Below are 18,799 nucleotides of genomic sequence, written 5' to 3'. Positions count from 1 at the left end.
CATATTTAACTTATGTGCATGGTTGCCCCGTAAAAGAAGTTCAAAACAAGTGCAGCCCACAAACCAATGTTGTTGGGTTCAAACGTGCATGTTATTGGTGAATTAACAGAGCCTGTATACTTAGCGTGAAAGGGGAAGGCAATGGGTGTTGTGTTGGGCATTCCACCGCAACACCCATTGATTTTGACGCTGCCCCATATTTACAAGGGTGACTTGAATATTGGGCAGAGCCAAACTTAGGACCAGGAGAAATGCTTTATTTCTCCTCCTTTTTGCTGTTTCCATGTGTGCTGCATTGTGCAGGACGCATAGAAAAACATAGAAATATATTATTTTAGGCATAAAAACTTGTGTTTCAAGATTGTTGAGTTTTTAGCAATCAGATACTGCTTTGATGAACTCCGAGTGTATTATTCTGAAGTCTACCACACATGGTTCTGTTGCTCAGTAGGATGAAATCAGCTTCAGTCAATAAGCGTTTGCCTAACAGCTTTCTAGATTCTTGAAACAATTGCTGCTTGGTCCACATTGCAACGATCTATAAACTGTTTATGACATTGTTGGAAAGTGGATTATTAGAAGTGGCAAATATGCATTTACCACTGGCAATAATATCACTGACACGATAATGGGCTCAGAATAGGTCTTAGAAAATTATTCCCATGCTCAAACTTTGGTAGCTTGGCTGCGAGCAGGCAGACTTAACTTCAAAGACAGGTATGTAAAGCATTTAAAAACACCAATTCAGTAAATAATTAAGACACAACACACAATAAAAATCCAACACCAATTTATAAAAATAAGAAATATTTTTATCTGTAAATGACGGGAACCGGAGATATAAATTTTTAAAAGATTAGTCACTTTCTAGTGCTTAGAAACCAACAGTGCCACATTTTATCATTTTGTTGCCTCTGACAGGGACACATTCACATTTAGCAATTGTTCTGGGGGATCTCTCACCAGTCTTGTGCAGCCCCCTCCAGCAGGCTGGATCCTGTTAGAAGTCCTTCCTGAAGTTCTTCTTGCGGGCCCCAAAGTGTCCAACACAGTCCAAGGTTCTGGAATCTCCAAGAGGGTCCTGGAAAGTGTAAGACTTCAATCCTCACAATCTACTTGGATACAAACCCTTACAAATCCACTGGTAATACTCCAGGCTGGGGATTCTTTGTGGTGATGGTCCAGGTGAACTCTGTTAACATGTTGCTTGCAGGAAGTCCACTCTTTAGTCCTTTTGAAACAGGGCTGTAGTTTCAGATGGTGCAAAAGGCGCAATGTCCAGAGTGCAGAGCCTGGTGAATGCACATCAAACTCTTCAGCATGGACCCTTCTGATTCTCTTAGGTTTCAAAAGCAGATATTTATTCAGTGTTCTCTGGGGTGAAGCAGGAGGGCACTCCTGTCCAATGAGGTGCAGGGCAACACCCCAAAGCATGACCACTTCCTCCAAAAGTGTGGCAAAATGCTAACCTAGAAACCACTATTCTTCCAAAATTCAATACGTCCGAATTTTCAGCAGAGGAAGCAGAGCTGACACCCTCCTCCTGCGGCTTAGAACTACCTGCCCCATAGATAGTTCCCTCGACATTGGTGCTCATCTGAAGGGTTTGATGCACCCAGAACTTCCCACTCCTCACAGGAGATGCTGCAAAAACATGGACAGGCAGTCAGGGCCCGACTGGAGGTAGCGGGCACCGGGCGTTTTGCCTGTGGGCAGCCAGGGTGGGGCCAGTTTTGGACCTCGGGGGGAGGCGTTTTTGTTACCAGGGGCCTGTTATATGGGCCCCCTGTAACAAAATCGGCCGAAACTGACCCTTGCATACAGCTCAGCCGCACCCCTCTCCCCTCCCTGGGGGCCGACCAAGCAGTTTGCCAGGGCCCAGTTTTGGTTACCAGTCTGGCCCTGCAGGCAGTGTTCCATTAATTGCTTGTGACTTGGGTATCAGAGTCCTGTTGCTTCTATCAAGATGTTCAGCCCACCTGGTACATATTGTAGCATCTGATCCCTATAGCCAATCATGGGGTGAGTTGACCCATGCTGCTTAGCACCGATCACAACCTAAGTGATTCTGCTTCTACATCTAGAGTGAAATGCCTGTGTCATCTGTGGAGACCTGCCCATGGAGACTGGATTTTACTTTCTGCCTCACCTCTCCTTCTCTGCTTGTGTCACAGGAGAATGACTTATGATGCACTCACCCTGCTCTTAGCGGATTTGAGAGGGTTTCTACATCCTGGGACAGGATGCTTCATAGGGCAGATGACTGCTCTATTCACTAGATCAGGCTATTACTGTCTTCCCTGTCCCTTGTGGAAGTTTCTTGACATCTGGTGAGTCTTTCACTTCTGGACCCTTGAATGACCCCTCCTGGTATTGAATGGGCTGTCTGTGCAACATTCTCTGCCTGTACTGTTCTCAACACCTACTGTGCTCTTTCCCCTGGAATGTAGGTACCGTGCTGGTATCTGTCTCTACCGGCCCTCTTGAACTCAGTCACTGTTCTTACAAGTGATTAGTGAGGCAGGTCATATTTGCTTGTCATTGCTCACTAACATTTTGTTTTTAGACCCCTCCATCATTTTCATGGAATTTGCACTGGTGAGGTCCTAATTTCTGCATATCCTGTCAGTCTTCCTATTACACTGTCTGTCAGCATCCTTGCAGAGGGATCTGGTTGTAGCCCAACTCCTATGTCTACCCAGTGCCCTGCGAGCCAGCTCTTTTCTTCATAGGTGTTATCTGGCACAAACCCACATCAAAGAAAGCTCTTTTGTAGCACTCCTTTCCTTACACAGACAACTCATAAGTCTTCCTCATCAGTTGCTCACATGACCTCAACAGATTTTATTCCCTTCCAAGCCTATGACAGGCGGTCACATTCTTGTTTACCTTGGAGCTTATTTGACTTTCGGCTAATATACAAATGTGTTTCTCGTCCCATTTTGCTCATCCTCGTTCATCTATATCCAGTGCTCGCGGAACGTGTTTTGATCATATTGCCCCTGTTGAGGAATCCATAGGCTTAGTCTTGCCATCATCCATACAAATGAGACTCCCATTAGTCCATTTTTTGACTAATCTCATTTGTACTATTATGGTTCTGTGTCTGTTTTCTATGACCTTTCGGTCAGCTTGATTTGCATTGTCTAACAGCCACTCCATGACAATGAAACCTGCACTTTGTCTCCGTATGACATCTTTTGATTTTCAATCAATAAATATTGATTGAAAAACAGATTTAAGGAAGGGAGAGTTCAATAAAGGCACATCCCTCCCTGTCAAACACAAACACATTCTGCTATGTGAAATGGCTATTGCATATATTTTCTGATGGAATATGATCTTTTTCAGAAAATAATTGATTAGTCTAAACTGACTGCAGATCACGTGTTTTAACTTTGAATGTCTTAATTAAAAGCTTGATGTTTAAGGCTGAGATTTTAAGGATTGTAAGGATAACTTTAAATCTTGAGCAGAGAAACTAATGATTGTAGATCATAAAACACCACTGCTAGTAGTATGCCTATGAATTCCTGTGCCAGCAAACATCATACGGAATAGAGGTACTTTAATGTTGCAGAGTGAAGGGGAAATCTGTTAGTTCCAGGCTCAGTAAAGGAGTCAGGAACTGATGATATGTTCTCTGCTGGGTCAGGGTACTTATGCAGTGTGTACCTTTGCTCTGCAAGGCTGAAGCACTCTCAGAGATTGCTCATCACACTGCCCGTAGGACTTCTCTAGCTCTCTCCCGTTATGACCAGGAGAAGGATCCATTCATGAAGATACAGACACCATAGTCTGACCATGCTGTATGAGTTTGCAGTTATGAAGTTCCTGGCGGTCCTCATCTATCATCCTACCACCCTATCATATTTTCCCAGACAAGGGTGTGAGGGAGAGATAATTGAAGACAACTCTCACCCCACAAACCTCCCGGGGCATATTTACTAATGTTTCACCCAATGCAGGACATCAAGCAGAATTGCTGTGCAATGTTGTGTGAAATGGAGAGAGCATAAGTTATACATATCTACTAAGATATGGTGCACTTCTGCTCCCTCCTTGCAGTGGTGCACTGTGTGCTGAGCACCAACTTCATCACAGTTGTGGAGTACCCTCTCTGCAAAACTCTAAATCATAAAACTCAAAGGGCTTGAATACGAGTTTGACAGTGCTGGAGTGGGCCAGCACCCTGCTCCATCACCACCAAACTCGACCTCTAGCCGCCCGCCAGTTTACGAGTAATCTTGTGGTCTGGCGGTTGGTCCTTTGGCATTCCCACTGCCTTGCCTATTATACAGGCATCGCAATGAGAATGCCAAAGACCGTTCCTGCTTGGCATGGACTGTAAAGTCTATGCTGTGTAGGAAAGGGTGTGATTGCACATGGGGGGCACAACATGTGCCCCCCCTTGCAGGCACACCAAGGCCCTGAGACAACCTTTGTTTTCTCACCATCACAGTTTTTATGTCAGCCTCACCGTCATTTAAACTGTGGCAGTGAGGAAACTCCTACTATGCTTGATGGTGCCACAGCGGCACCGTCAGCATATTGGAGACTCACACTGCTGCCCCACCACTGCAGAATCCATGATCCTTGGTGGTTGCAGCAGGCCTGTGGCAGTCCCACCGCCGTATTCATAAAAAGGTAGGTGGACCACCAGTCTGGCGGTCCAGGGACCACCAGTCTGGCGGTCCAGGGACCACCAGTCTGGCAGTCCAGGGAGCACCAGTCTGGCGGTCCAGGGACCGCCACCACAGGTTTGGCGGTCCATATTAATCAAGCCCTAAATCAGTCCTTATGTTAGAAATGCAACAGCAGTGCAATTCAATCTTTTTGTGATTTTGTACCTCTTTTTGTCCCCTGGGCAATTTGTTAACTTTACTTTCATGTCTTTTAATTTGTTTCATTGTTATTCCACACTGTAATAAGGTTTTTTAGATTAGTTTTATATCATTGGTTCTTCAATTGTTAGATGTACACTTTGGTTTCAATGCCAGAGCTGAGTACCGGATGAAATACTTACAAAAAGGGACACCATTCAAGTATTATTACTTAAGCATTTAACAGTTTGTATTCCTCTCTCTCCCTCAGGATAAGCCTTCATTTAGGTTTAGCCTAAGGTTTTGTTCCTTTTTTCTGGACATATTGAATCAATTACTGTTTGCTAACATTTATTTGTACTAAGTAGGACATGATAAACTTGTGAAATAGTAAACTATTTTTGTTTTCCATTCTATTTCAGTGCTGGAGTCGGCAGGACTGGCTGCTTCATTGTAATAGATGCCATGTTAGAAAGAATAAAGCACGAAAAAACTGTAGATATTTATGGTCATGTAACTCTAATGAGAGCGCAGAGGAACTACATGGTTCAGACGGAGGACCAGTATATCTTCATCCATGACGCACTGATGGAAGCAGTGACGTGTGGAAATACCGAAGTGCCAGCTAGAAACCTTTACACATATATTCAAAAGTTGACACAGATAGAACCGGGAGAAAATGTCACCGGAATGGAGCTGGAGTTTAAGGTACACAAAAAAACGCTACATGTGTGGTAACATTGTATGTTATAATTGTTAGGCTATGTTTTTTACTAGTGTGTTCCTTCTAAAATTTAAAGTGTGTTCAAATATCTCATTAAAGGTAGCCTGTGTGTTTACACTAATACTTCTTTAACAAAACCCAAAAAGTTTCCATTTCTTCTCATTTATGGCAATCTCACTTCACAAACCCTCATTTGACACATTGCCACAGTTTCTTGCAGGCCCTCCGACTTCATCCACATATATTTTAGGACAATTTCTACTCTTGTGATTCCTCCTCTTTTTTCCTCCTCACATTCTTGGACCTAATCCAGTCCAACACCCAAACAAAGCACCCCCCTATCCCCCACCACTTCTGCCAGACACTGCAACCCACTGGATTAGGCGTTATTTAAATATAGGTTTTGAAGGGTTTGAGAGAAACATCCTCATGCCATTTCCCCAGAAGCCTTCAGGGAAAAGTTCTAAGATAATATATCAAGCATACTGGAAAAGCTTTGCCTACTCAATACCAGAAAAACAAATTCGGCTAATTCTCGATTTTCCACTGATTAGTGAATTTGAATTCTTTGTTGAAACAAACAATCTGAAATCCTGAACATAATCAAGGATTGGTGAGAATAAAATATGCTTTGAGACACAGAGGGACTTCCATTAAGTTGCTAAAAGCCATTATTGTGAGGTTCCAAATAAAGCAAGTGAGGATATCAATTCATAAAAGGAACTAACCAAAGCAAATTCCAAAAAATCACTCTCTGAGTAACCCAACAAGTCCACAAGGAACCTTTGATGATGTCTCTCCAGTAACTGAGAAACATCACTTTACCAAGCCCAATGCACTCCTCCTTTATGAACTCATTCACCACAATCTGCCATTTAGCCAGGAAGGATATGCATCTCAATCTGACCCTAGAAACAAATGTCTAGCCTGCCTTTGAAAGTCAACTTCAGCGGTCTGTCTGAAGCAACCCCTCATCTGACTTCAAACCTATATCACAATCATTAAAATCAATTTAATTCTCAAAGGAGTCATCCCAGGTCCCCTGAAGCATACCATCACTATTCCTAATTTGAAGATACCATCAATCAACCAAGATTTCAGCTAATGCCTAGATCTCAACGTAAGTTCATAGAAAAGGAGCTTCAAAGACAGTGTCAAGAATAGTTAGAACTGAGCAATACTCATATTGCCCATTGATCTGAGTTAAATCTTCTATAGAGTACTGCATCTTCATTGGCTATTAGTGAAGATTGTTATTGTCTTCAAATGAAAGCAATGCATTGCTGCTTTATGTCTCAGTAACTTACAGTAAAGTGAACCATGATGTTAAGCTGAGAAGAACTGTAAAAATGAATGCGAGTGTGTGATTTCACAATGGAATTGTTTTAATGTTTCCTCTCCAGCCACTTTCAACTATTGTGGAAAAAGGCAATAGAAACCTCTTTCCATATATTGTCATGCTCATTACCGAATGAGAAACCATTACACTGTCTGATTTTATCTGTGATATTATCCATGCGGGTCCTTCATGGCATTACCCAGAGCAGTAGTGGGTAAATCTTCAAATGTACACTGATAACACTTGTATCCTGCTAAATACTAGGACCATGTTAAATATTCTTCTAGTGTAAGCAAGGTCTACTGGCTCGAAGCACAATGATTGCAGCAGAAGCAAACACCTTGCTGCACATTTAGCAGGATTCTGAAAAGCCCTGAAATGGAAGAAACATGGAGGGAAACCTCAGAACACCAGGCCCTCAAACTGTACAATGCTTTAAATTTGAACGTAAGATCTGAGTGAAACCACATGCATGTCGTGGAAAACCTGAAGCCTGAGATTTTCAGACTTGCTTACAGCTGAACTCCTTGGAAATGAGAACATAATGTGAAGAACATCAGGAAGGAGCTCATACTTCACACAACTGAAGACTGAAAAGTGATTGATTGCACTCCACAAACTATATAAAACAAGAGCAGTAGAGGTCATGGAAAAGATGATTAGATACAATGAAGGTGACAGGGTTTAATGGAAAAAAGCTCCTGAAAGGGGATTTAACCTGTCACGTATTGTAATGTTTCCTAAGGTTTGTTGAATAAGGCTTACTGAGACTTATGTATTGACAAATCCATTCACTAAAAGTACCTGGATTCATTCTGTATTATTTTAATATGCAATTCCACTCTTTACATTTTCCCACCAAGCTCTTCAACTGCCCTACATGCTTCCAGCTCAAATTACATCATTTATATATCCCCACTATCTTCACAGTTGCTGACTCTATTACAAATCTTCTTGCTCTTCATTCCACTTGGTGTTTCCCAAATTCCACTTGGTGTTTTCCCAAAACAATTCCCACTTAAGCCCTCTGTGCCAGTGGCAGTGTGACAAATTGTCATAGGAAATTCGTAATAACATTGCATTCATTAACAAACAGTGTCCTAGGATTGTTTAAATGATATGATAGTATTTTGGCTATTGAGCAGCTGAGGCGTATTAGATGCTTGTATTCCTAACCATGTATACCCCGATGAAGCATCAATGGCACATATCCTCTTCTAGCTGACACAGATTTGCCCTACATTCTTTGTTTTAGAAAAGCAAAGCACTGATTAACTTTTTTTTCAGAAATCTAGGACTGTTTTCTACAACAAACTTCCCTCGTCTATTTGATGCAGTGTGGATACTGTTCACTACACATACTAAAATATTCACATTCAACCACTGTGCTTCTTTGCACTCTATGTAAATCAAGCATTGTACATGTAGATAATGTTATTTATCTTCGGCTGACAGTGTTATGTGTAAAGCATTTAGGTGAAGACATTTTGTATGCCATGTATTATTGAAATGTTAAATTAACTGACCTTGCACAAATAATGAACTATTTAACTTGCTGCTATTTTATTCGTGTTGTGAGCTACATTAATTAACACTTTGGCCCCTGACAACACCTAGGAATAGCTTCTGATTTCAGACATGTATTCTGCACTAAACTATAGTCTGAAACCTCACTCCCGCCTCACAGTTTTTTTCTTGCAGAAGGTTAACTGATTATTCATTATCTAATAGAATCAAAATGTTAGCTTTCCTCAGATCTTGGATTGGTCTGGCCACTGTTTAAAGACACTGGCTGAATACCTATGTATATATCTAATATATCTAATAAATATTAGAATATTAGTATATATATATCTTCATACTCTTAAAATCTGCTCTTTCGCCTTTTTAATATATTTAATACATGTTTTAGTTATGTTTAATGTATGCAACATTCATTCTCTTCAAAAACATTATGAAACTGTAGTTTTATGTACTTTATGCTCTGCTCAATAAAAATATATTTTTTTAAACCAATATGAAACTGAAAAGAAATCTATAACAGTAAATGTTCGTTATTTGCCATAATAAAAATCAATTAGGTCATTTTTAGATCATCAAAAATGTGTGTATATGCTATTTGCACATTCTGTAATAATGGTATTCAAACGTTATTCTTTATTTTTCTGTTTACCAGCGTCTTGCCAGCTCTAAAGCTCACACTTCACGATTCATTAGTGCCAATCTTCCATGTAATAAATTTAAAAATCGCCTTGTTAATATTATGCCATATGAATCCACAAGGGTGTGCTTACAGCCGATCCGAGGAGTGGAAGGGTCTGACTATATAAATGCCAGCTTTATTGATGGATACAGGTAGGAAACCATGCTGTTTTTGTGTTTTGCCGGGGGGGGGGGGGGGGGGGATCTTTTGTTTTATGTGACATAGATTTCATTTTGAAATGTATCTGAATGTATTCAATTAATTATACGTTGAGGCACTTAACTTGCTGGGTCAAGAGAGTAAATTCAGGAATTAAAAAGTATGGAGGGAGCAAAACAAAATGCAACTTATGAGACTCTAAAGAAAAGAGGGCGTGACTGAGCTGCTAAAAATATTTCAGGGTTTGTTTGGTAGAGCTGAATTTGAGAAAAACAGAAATAGAAAAAGTTCAGAATGTTCATTTTTGAGAGAAGCTGTAGATTAAAAATCTTACTATAGTGTGTTGGTAGAAACACTCGAGCCCAGATTCATGTCACGCACTGCAGCAACTTCAGGGTGCGCTGCGTTGCGTGAAATGGAGAGAGCAAAACAGCACCATATCTACTAAGATATGACACTGTTTTCCTCTTTACTTGCGCTGGTGCAAATACATTGCCATGCCCCAGTGAACACACCTCTCCACCATATTGCAAGGATGTGTGCTTCCTGCCAGGAATATATTTTTTTTTATTGGCAGGGGACTCTTGCAGTACAAAAACTATCCTTTAACACTTTTCTGTTTTGTGTGTCTGTTGTACAATCCAGCACACATGCATAAAGCAGGAAAAATTAGGAGAAATCAAAACTTCTCTCCTTGTTACACCTGCCTTTAGGAGGCGTACGATTTTGGTTCAAATCACTGTTTACAAATGTTTGTAGATAGGGATATGTGTCAAAACCCCCAGTTGATTGCATGAGAATGCCCACGTACCACCCAGGGCATGCCCATGTGACGCAAGTAAAACAAAGTAGACCATAGTGCAACTTTGCGTTACTTTGGGAAACTATCCAACGCAAATACTCCTTTGCATTGGATAGTAAATCCCAGCAAAACACTATGCTAAAAAATTAAACAAGCAAAATGCAAATTGGTAGTAAATCTGGGCCCTAGTGGTATCGCAGTACACTGCTCCGCAGATGACAAAAGTTAATTTCACTATGCACACTACTGTGCATCGTGATGCTCCCTACACATACACAGTTCCCTGGGCTCCTGCATTGGTGCACAATGTTTTAGATTATGGCTACACTCCTATCTGTACTTCTATAAATTCCTGAGAGAGCAATGAATTCATGCTGTGCTGTGTCAGTGTGTGCAAGTAAGGGTCCAGCTTTACAGGGGGCTTTGTAGTACCCATAAGGGTTGGCAGTGTCCTTCACTGCATACTTCCTATAGAGATGCCCCTCACTGGGTGGTTGCAGGAGCCTCTGATACAGATCCAGCTGCGTAGGCATGCTTTGCTGCCTGGTTTTGAACAAATGAAAATGTTTTTAAACATCTGGCACATCATATTGGGAGAGAGCCAGAATGAGGGGAAAAACTGACTTAGTGGACATGCTCAGGAGTATTAGGATTCAAGTCACAGAATAGGCACCAATTTTATAGCTTCAGAAATCTAGTTAATAAATGCATTAAAATGCAATGAGTTGAAGAATGAAACTTAGAGAAGCGGCTCTAGGTCAACTGAGCCTCAACATGAAATTGAAATGACGGTTAGCCAAGGATTCACAAATGGGGAAAACTTTCCATGGGATTGTAAAATAAATGGACATTTCCACCATTCAAATTCATAAATGTTGGCACATTATACAAAGTTGCTTACTCAGTGTTATAAAACATGGACGAAATGTCAAGAATCAAAGCAGTCCTCATAACAGGGTTCATCACTTAGCATGAGTGATGTAAACAGTATGGAAGGGCCTCATAAACGGTATTTTGGCTTAGGGCGCGTAGCAAGGCAGCTTGCGGTGCTGCTGTACGCCAAAGTGAAAGTGCAGAAATGTACCGTATTTTTGCAATATGAGCTTTCTGCCTGTGCAGGCGCCATTCTGGCAGCATGGCGCCAACATATGCACCTGTGCACCATGGCGTAAGGGTGCCTCCATTGCAGGCAGGATTGTTTTTGTGCAGGAAAGGGCACCTTCCTGTGCAAAAATCCCCAGAGGCATTTTCCTCTTTCTATGTGTGCTGCAGAATGCAGCACCCATGGAAAGAGGAAAGAAGGAGATTACGTCTCACCTCTGGAGGCATAGGAAGTTGGCGCTTTCCCAGGTTTACATGTTTTTGTAAATCTGGACGGCATCAAATTGCATGGGTGTTGCGTGGGAAAACTCACTGCCCATGGAACGCCTCCTGGGCGCAGAGTAAGGTGATGTAGCGGTTTGCGCTGCGGCGCCTTACTCATGATTTATGATGCCCCTCAAAGCCACTCAGGGTGACTTTGCGTGGCTTCATAAATCTTTATGAATGTCCTGTGTCATGCATGTACCACTTTACGTAGTGCAAATGTGACGCAGGGGTCTCAGAAATAAGCCCCCAAATGTATAGAATTAAGCAATTTTTCTGATAACGTTTGTTAGTATTCGGTGTAATAACGCAAGTCATCATTGTTAGTAAGCAGTAACTGAGCAAAGCAGGATGAATGTGGTCTGCGTAATTTATGCATCTTTTACTGTGAAATTTTTAGTTTGCTGGAGGTTTTCATACAAAAGTGGTTCTATAATTCATAAACGTAATTGATTGCAGGACGCTCAGTGCTACCAATGCAAGCAGCACAACTAAGTGCTTCTTAAGTGTTTTTTCTGACACATAAAATTGAGCTATTAGAATCACATTAAAATTAAAAGTAATAACGATAATCCATACATCATAATACTAATGTGATTTCCTCAGAAGTAAAAAAAAAATATGTTCTGGTTTGATTAAAACACCGTAATTTGCTTTTAATGTGATAAACGCTAATAATACGTGTCTTTGACTGTCTTCACAAAATGACTGCTGTGCGCCAACATCAATATTTACATATAAGCAAAGCATGGCTAACTACTGTGCCATCTGCAATTTACATTTTGTCTTTCTCTTCTAGACAACAAAAGGCCTACATAGCTACTCAAGGTCCCTTAGCGGAGACAACTGAGGATTTCTGGAGAATGCTTTGGGAGCACAATTCCACTATCGTCGTGATGCTTACCAAGCTTCGCGAGATGGGAAGGGTAAGCTGCCTGATTTTGTTCTAACTTCTCTTGTCTTCTGTTTGTCAGTGCACGTTTTTTCCCGCATATCTGAATCCACATATCCGTAAGGGGTACCGCATACCTGCCTCAGTCTTCTCAATGCATGTCATTACCGGCACTGAGCCCCTCGGCTATTGTTTATAATCTCTACTCTTTGAGTAAGGGTATTTGGGAGGGGCCAGGAAGGACCAGCAGATCATTTGGTCGGCCCTCTGAGATGGCCTTATGCCACTCAATCCCTATGCAGCAGTGAGTGGTCTTCAAGCCAGAAGAAGGCTCTTTGGAGCCCTGTCATCAGCAAGCATTCTTGCACCCTGTCCTTCACTCCATCTGTGCTGATGCACACTTATCTGCCCTCTCGGGGAGACCGGAGTACCCCCAGCAAAGGCTGACTCATGCTGACAGAAGGCTCATGGACTTCCTGTGTGCATTATGAACAGCATATTGCAGGTACTTACTAATACAGTGTATGCATGCTCTGTATTCTGGAGGCCAAAAAGTACATTGCATTCCTGGGCGTCCTAGGATCGCAGACCAGCCCTGGAAATTAGTTAGGAGGGGTTGTTGCTAGAGGATACTCCGCTGTTGCATGCGCTTTTGTTACAAGGGGATGATTTTGAAGCACTGCTGCAAAATCGCCCACCACTAACAAAAAACAGTCCACACTAGTCCAAAACCGGCCCCCACTAACAGAAAACAGCCCACACAGGTCCAAAACCGGCCCCCACCCTTCTGCCCCACCGGGGAAACGCCTGGTGCCCGCTGTGGCCAGTCCAGCCCTGATAAAGTATGATATGTACTGCTGGACGATAGATTTGGATAGGCACCTGGTAACTTTCCCTGCTCTTAGTGTGATCTAGATGATGATGGAGTACGCTACCAATAGACAACAATTGTTACCCAAAGAGAACTACATTGCCTAGATCTGCATGTGCCCTGAATCTGGTTTCAAATGCCCCAATATAGGGCTGCACATGGCCAGCCCCTGCAGTGTGTAACATTTAATGTGAAATCTATCTTTTCTATCACTTAGAAGAATATGCAATATTTAATTCCAAGATGGAGGAGGTTTCTTTACCAAAATGTGTAAGGGTTCCATGAACAAGCTGTGTGGGCCTCATCATATTGATGCAGAGGCAGCTGCCCCCTCAAAGACAACAGTGGGTTCTTTCAAGTTCAAGGTCACCTGGGCCCATATGATCTAAGCCTTGGCTTTTGTTATGCCAATTGTTGTGTTTTTGTGTGTTAATTGAATTGGTTCTACTAAAGCGAACCAAGATAACACTCCTTTAATGCATAATGACATGTTATATACAATATTAAACTCAAGTGATGATTGCTAATTTATGTTCCTTGGTAAATGGCAGCATCCAGAAGTTCTAGGTACACCCTTTCACAAAGAAAATACATGTTATCGCCATGTACTATAATAATGCATCACAAGGTCCCACACCTCTTCTACAACAGGAATGCAAGGCTACAGTAATGGCTGTTACTGGACAGGGCGGGAGGGGTGGGGGGGTTAAATAATAAATAAAAAAAACACTTACCTTAGAACGGCCGGCTGGCCGCCGCCTCCTCTGCATCCTCTGCCTTCTTCCTCTGCAGTCTGGCTTGCAGCAAGAAGCACCCAGCACACAGGCTCCCCTGAGCCAATCACAACGCAATGCAGCATTGAGATTGGTCTGAGCGCCGTGGATCGACGCTCAGACTCAAACAGGGAGCCTGTGCATGTTCCTGACAAGACTGTGTACTGCAGCCTGGTAGAAACATACAAAGTGCGCATGAACTGTTTGGTTGGCCCAAGAGTGTCGGCCCGACAGTTCATGCGCACTTTAAGAGTGCAAACCACTCCTCCCCTGCTCTGGCCAGCCCCAACCTACTCTGCACACAGTCTGCATGCAATAGGAAAAATAAAATGACAATACCAATACTTTATTGTCATTTTATTTTTCCTTTTTGTGCAGTTGGTCGATCCTCCTCCATCTTAGCGGAGGAGCTGCCACTGCAAGGCGAACATAACACACAATGTCAGATGCAACCATTTTTTCGGGTCTGGCATTATCCAAGACCTTTCGATTTTGCATCATATACTTTTTTTTTAGGAGTTTTCACTTACCACTTTTCCTCCATTGGTCTATTGTGTCAGTCACATTTCTCTCCCACCCACTGCAGCATACTGCACAGGGCAATTGGTGGGCCCGCTTCAGCAATTGGCTGGCCCACTTCAGCAATTGGCTGGCCCACTTCAGCAATTGGCTAGCCTTCCGGTGTGTCACAGTAGTTCCCTTCAGTGCCAGAAACGCCGATGGCGATCTGGACTTCTTCAGACCCAAACAAAATATTTTTCCTCTTATGTACATATGTATATATTGGGAAGAGCATGGAAGCTCACCCAACAAAAATGTTTAAAAAAAGATGGCAACACCAGCATTGAAAAGGCAAATGTTGGGCATCCAATGCTTGTTTCACCTTCCTTTCTTAACACATTGGATAGTTTGTAGAATAATGTGTTCCGGTGAAGGAACTGCACACATATTGTTTTCTATAGTTTAAGGTCTACAGCTCATTTTTAAAGAGCTTTCTGCAGCTGCAGTTAAATTGAAAACACCGTCCTGTGTTTGTGTATTAAAATCTTGAAACTCTTCTTTTTTTCTTTCTTTTAGGAAAAATGTCACCAATACTGGCCGGCAGAGCGGTCAGCCAGGTACCAGTACTTCGTGGTAGACCCCATGGCAGAGTACAACATGCCGCAGTACATCCTTCGGGAGTTCAAGGTCACAGATGCCAGGGTGAGTCAGCGCACTGGATTGCTACTTTTTCCCATCTGACGCCAATTACCCATTTCCTGCACTTTCCCTCTCGTTCAGTTCACAAAGCCGCAGAGAAATGTAAATTTCCCCACTCATAAACAAAAGTTAAAGGAGCGAATTAAGGATTCGCATAATAAACAAATATCGTATCCATAACAGCTGACTCATGCCGAAAACTGGAAGCTCACATCTGTGCAATGCAACCTTTGCAGTGTGTCGCCGCCGGTTCTGGAACGCATTAGGGCTTTTTCATCACGTCATTTTCAGATTTTTTCCTACTTTCCTTTTTGTTCCTGGGAATCATGCGAGCTTCAAGGCTAATGCAGTGTGATTTAAAAACTGCAGAGTATATCCCATTCCTGAGAAAAGCCTTTAAAGCTTCACACTTTAGGGATTGGGTTTTGGCAATCCTCGCTTCTTGGAGTGTCGAAGTTTTTGCACCAGAAGGTCCTGGGCTGGTGATGTTGATTGCTTGGCTGACATTCAGTGGCCACTTCATGCCTCTGCTGAGCCCAAGCTAAGCACGGGATCCAAATGCGTCAAATTGAACACATGTAACCTTTTTTTGGGCACAGTTCATGTTGTTTCTGCTCACCACAATTCCCACAGCAGAGCAATTGGAACCAAAAGCCTTTCTTTCTTTTTCCGTTTTTGGAAGCTCTTTAGAAAAATGGTTGGCAAGAACAGCAACATGTTGGCCTTTCCAGAAATGTCAGGGGTTTGTGCTGACAGAGTTCCAAACCCACCTCAAGGATATTGCATTAGCTTTTTTCCAAATGAAGTCCACCCTGCTGGAAGTGCCTCACATTTTAAGAGTGATGCCCAGGAGACCTCTCACCTGCCCGCAGATGGAGAAGTTTCAACTTGCACTCAACATCTTGCTGCCGGCGAGACCATGTAGAGTTCGAGCCGTGCCTAGGGAGCCCTCACGAGCACAGCGGTCGTACACTAAAAAGGACTGAGGCAGGTTTTGACCACAAAACTTTATTTGCCTAAGAATTGTATTGTATATACCAGATTCAAAAAGCAATCAGACAGAGGAGAATCAGGTTAAAATGAAATTTGATGTCATGAAAACCAGATAACCTGAACATTTCCACTTGGGATAAATCATATTTGACCTTTTGATTTCAAAATTATAATCGTGGTTACTTTGCAACTTATTTTTTTTCTGTTTTCTTCATGTTGAAGTCGTGTTTATCCAGGGAAGCACTGGAAATTACTTTTGAGATGCAGAGAAAAAAAAGCATAGGCAAGTTTGAGTTCAGAATTAAACTAAAGTAGGGAGGCAATAGAAACTACTCCATGATCTCTCTCTCTCTCTCTCTCTCTCTCTCTCTCTCTCTCTCTCTCTCTCTCTCTCTCTCTCGCTCTCTCTCTCTCTATACCAAGCTTGAAATAACCTGCTGCACACCTAGTTTACTGTTTTATGTGTTGTCTCTCACTTATGTCTCTTCATCTCTCTCTCTGTATGTGTTTGTTCATTTCTATATGACACGCCCTACTAAGTGATAAAACAATCAGTGCTGCAGTTTTGGAGAAACTTTAGAAACACAAGAATGAATCCAGTGCTTAATTTATAAACAAATAAGTGCCAGGGCCGTCGTCAGGAGGCCACTGCAGCTTGCACCACCCGTTGCCTCTGCCAGCGCTGTCAATGACAGTTCCCACGCAACTACTGACCATTGCACTCCTACAATTGTAACAATTCAGACGATTCTAGGCCCCCAAAGCTATAAGAATGGCATAACAGCAGGAATTAGTCATTTTTCATGTATATTGAAAAATTATCTCTATATCAGGCAATCAGTGTCACCACTAGGCAGACTGTCATAAGTGGTGGTGTTGACAATTAAGTGCTGGTGCTGAGCACTGGAAACCACCGTCTCAAATTAAGCACTGAATGAATTTCAACCTGATAGTTCCCTGTGGTGCACAGAATAACCATGTTATAAAATGCATTCATACATGCCCCATCCACTTCCCACATTCCACTTGCGCCTCATTACTTGAAACACTTTGGGAAGATTTGCCTATCTCTAGATGTTGTTAAAAACTAGACACTGGTAAAACATACGATCATATAATGGTGAATGTACTATTTGAAACATTTCTAGCAGCAAGTAAAGGTTTTCTGTGAGGAAGATTTGGCATTTGTTGATCCCTCGAAAGACATTTAGTTCCACTGGAACATCCTTCAGGTCAGTGCTTAATTTGCTAAGAAAAGTAAGTGCCAGGGCCCTTCTCGGGAGGCCACTGCAGCTTGCCCCACACATTGCCCTTGTCAGCACCACCAATAGCAGTACCAATTTATTACTAAGCATCGCACTCCTACATATGTGGCAATTCAGCCTTTTCTAGGCCATTCAAAGCTTTAATAATGGCATGACTGGCAGGTAATGTCCTTTTCTAATGAATATTGACTTATTAAACCCTGTTGCTCATCTCAGCAGAGCCACCGTGTGGTGGACTGTCACTGGAGCTGGTGTTGCCAATTAAGTGCCTGTGCCTAGCCCTGGAAACCACTGGCTCAAATTAAGCACTGCTTCAGACAGAGCATGTTAGCTTTCAAATCATTTCAAATGTAATACCAGGCAAGGTCATCCCATGGAAGGGTAGTGCCCAACATTAATGCTTAGTGCAAAGATACATTTTTTTAGGTTAACGTCTTTGATAAAGGAGACACAACATGAACTGTTGTAAGTCTTGCATGTTGATGCAGAGTGAGGTACAAGCTAAAAAAAGTTGTATCCTTGTTTCTTGTGATGGTCCATTCATATTTAAGCTCTCTTTGAAGCCCCCACCTCCATCGTCACACAGTAAGAAGAAATCTAGGTTATTGTCCATTACACACACTAATGCTAGGCCACCTTCTGTTCCCAGTATGATCACTTCTTAGTGGGACAATGGGGACATGGGATTTGTAAGAAAACACAAGATGACACTGAAACCTGTCTTAAAAGACACACTGCTGTTTAATTGTCACTTGTTGATTAGATGATTATGCCGTCATGCTAGACGTTTTGCACTCATAGTGAAGCAGGACAAGAACCTGGAAGATATGTTTCTGTGAGTGCCATCTAGATACCAATCCAATAATGCAGATGTGAGCTCACCCATGGACACTAAGTGATTGTCAAGCTTTGTCTGATAGACAGGCAGTTACAAAGAGAGGCAGACTGCCTGAAACACCAGGCAGACCAATGGAGAGACATCATTTAATATAGTTATATTTAGATTGAAATAAAGAGATTGGTAACAAAAATAAAGCTTGATGGACAGATTTACCAATAGAGAGGGTGATGGATAGACAAACAGACAGATGTATTGAGAGAAAGACAGCCACATAGTTACACTGCTAGACACGTGATCGCCGGACAAATCCATGGAGCTATGTATAGCTAGAGTGCCGGGTGAATAGACATAAGTAGAGCATTTTATAGGAATGTTTTGCTGGAGAGATGAAGCAAGCTTGAAATACAAACATAGAAAAAGGTAGATGTTGATGCACTGAGTTGTAAAGTATTCTTGTTATTAAATGAGCATTATCGGTCTTTAAGCACCAATACATTGCTTTGCTGGATATATGTCATTAACCACATATGGTGCTTGTGTATAATTTTC

At 42.1% G+C, this 18,799-nt stretch overlaps 1 protein-coding gene across 22 annotated transcripts in view; it reads left to right on the top strand.

Moving 5' to 3' along the window:
• PTPRD (protein tyrosine phosphatase receptor type D) overlaps positions 1 to 18,799 on the top strand; it is a 3,784,543-nt gene that overhangs the window by 3,731,227 nt on the left and 34,517 nt on the right. For all 22 annotated transcript variants that reach the window (XM_085633482.1, XM_085633637.1, XM_085633629.1 and 19 more), the window contains 4 exons: positions 5,246 to 5,531; positions 9,063 to 9,241; positions 12,215 to 12,341; positions 15,029 to 15,154. In XM_085633482.1, coding sequence (XP_085489608.1) covers positions 5,246 to 5,531; positions 9,063 to 9,241; positions 12,215 to 12,341; positions 15,029 to 15,154 — 718 coding nt within the window. The remainder of the gene's footprint in view (positions 1 to 5,245; positions 5,532 to 9,062; positions 9,242 to 12,214; positions 12,342 to 15,028; positions 15,155 to 18,799) is intronic.

The sequence above is a fragment of the Triturus cristatus genome, chromosome 2_1, assembly GCF_964204655.1.
Source record: "Triturus cristatus chromosome 2_1, aTriCri1.1, whole genome shotgun sequence".
Classification (NCBI taxonomy): Eukaryota; Metazoa; Chordata; class Amphibia; order Caudata; family Salamandridae; genus Triturus; species Triturus cristatus.
The sequence above is the reverse complement of the archived record's forward strand: the minus strand, read 5'-3'. Positions and strand labels throughout refer to the sequence as shown.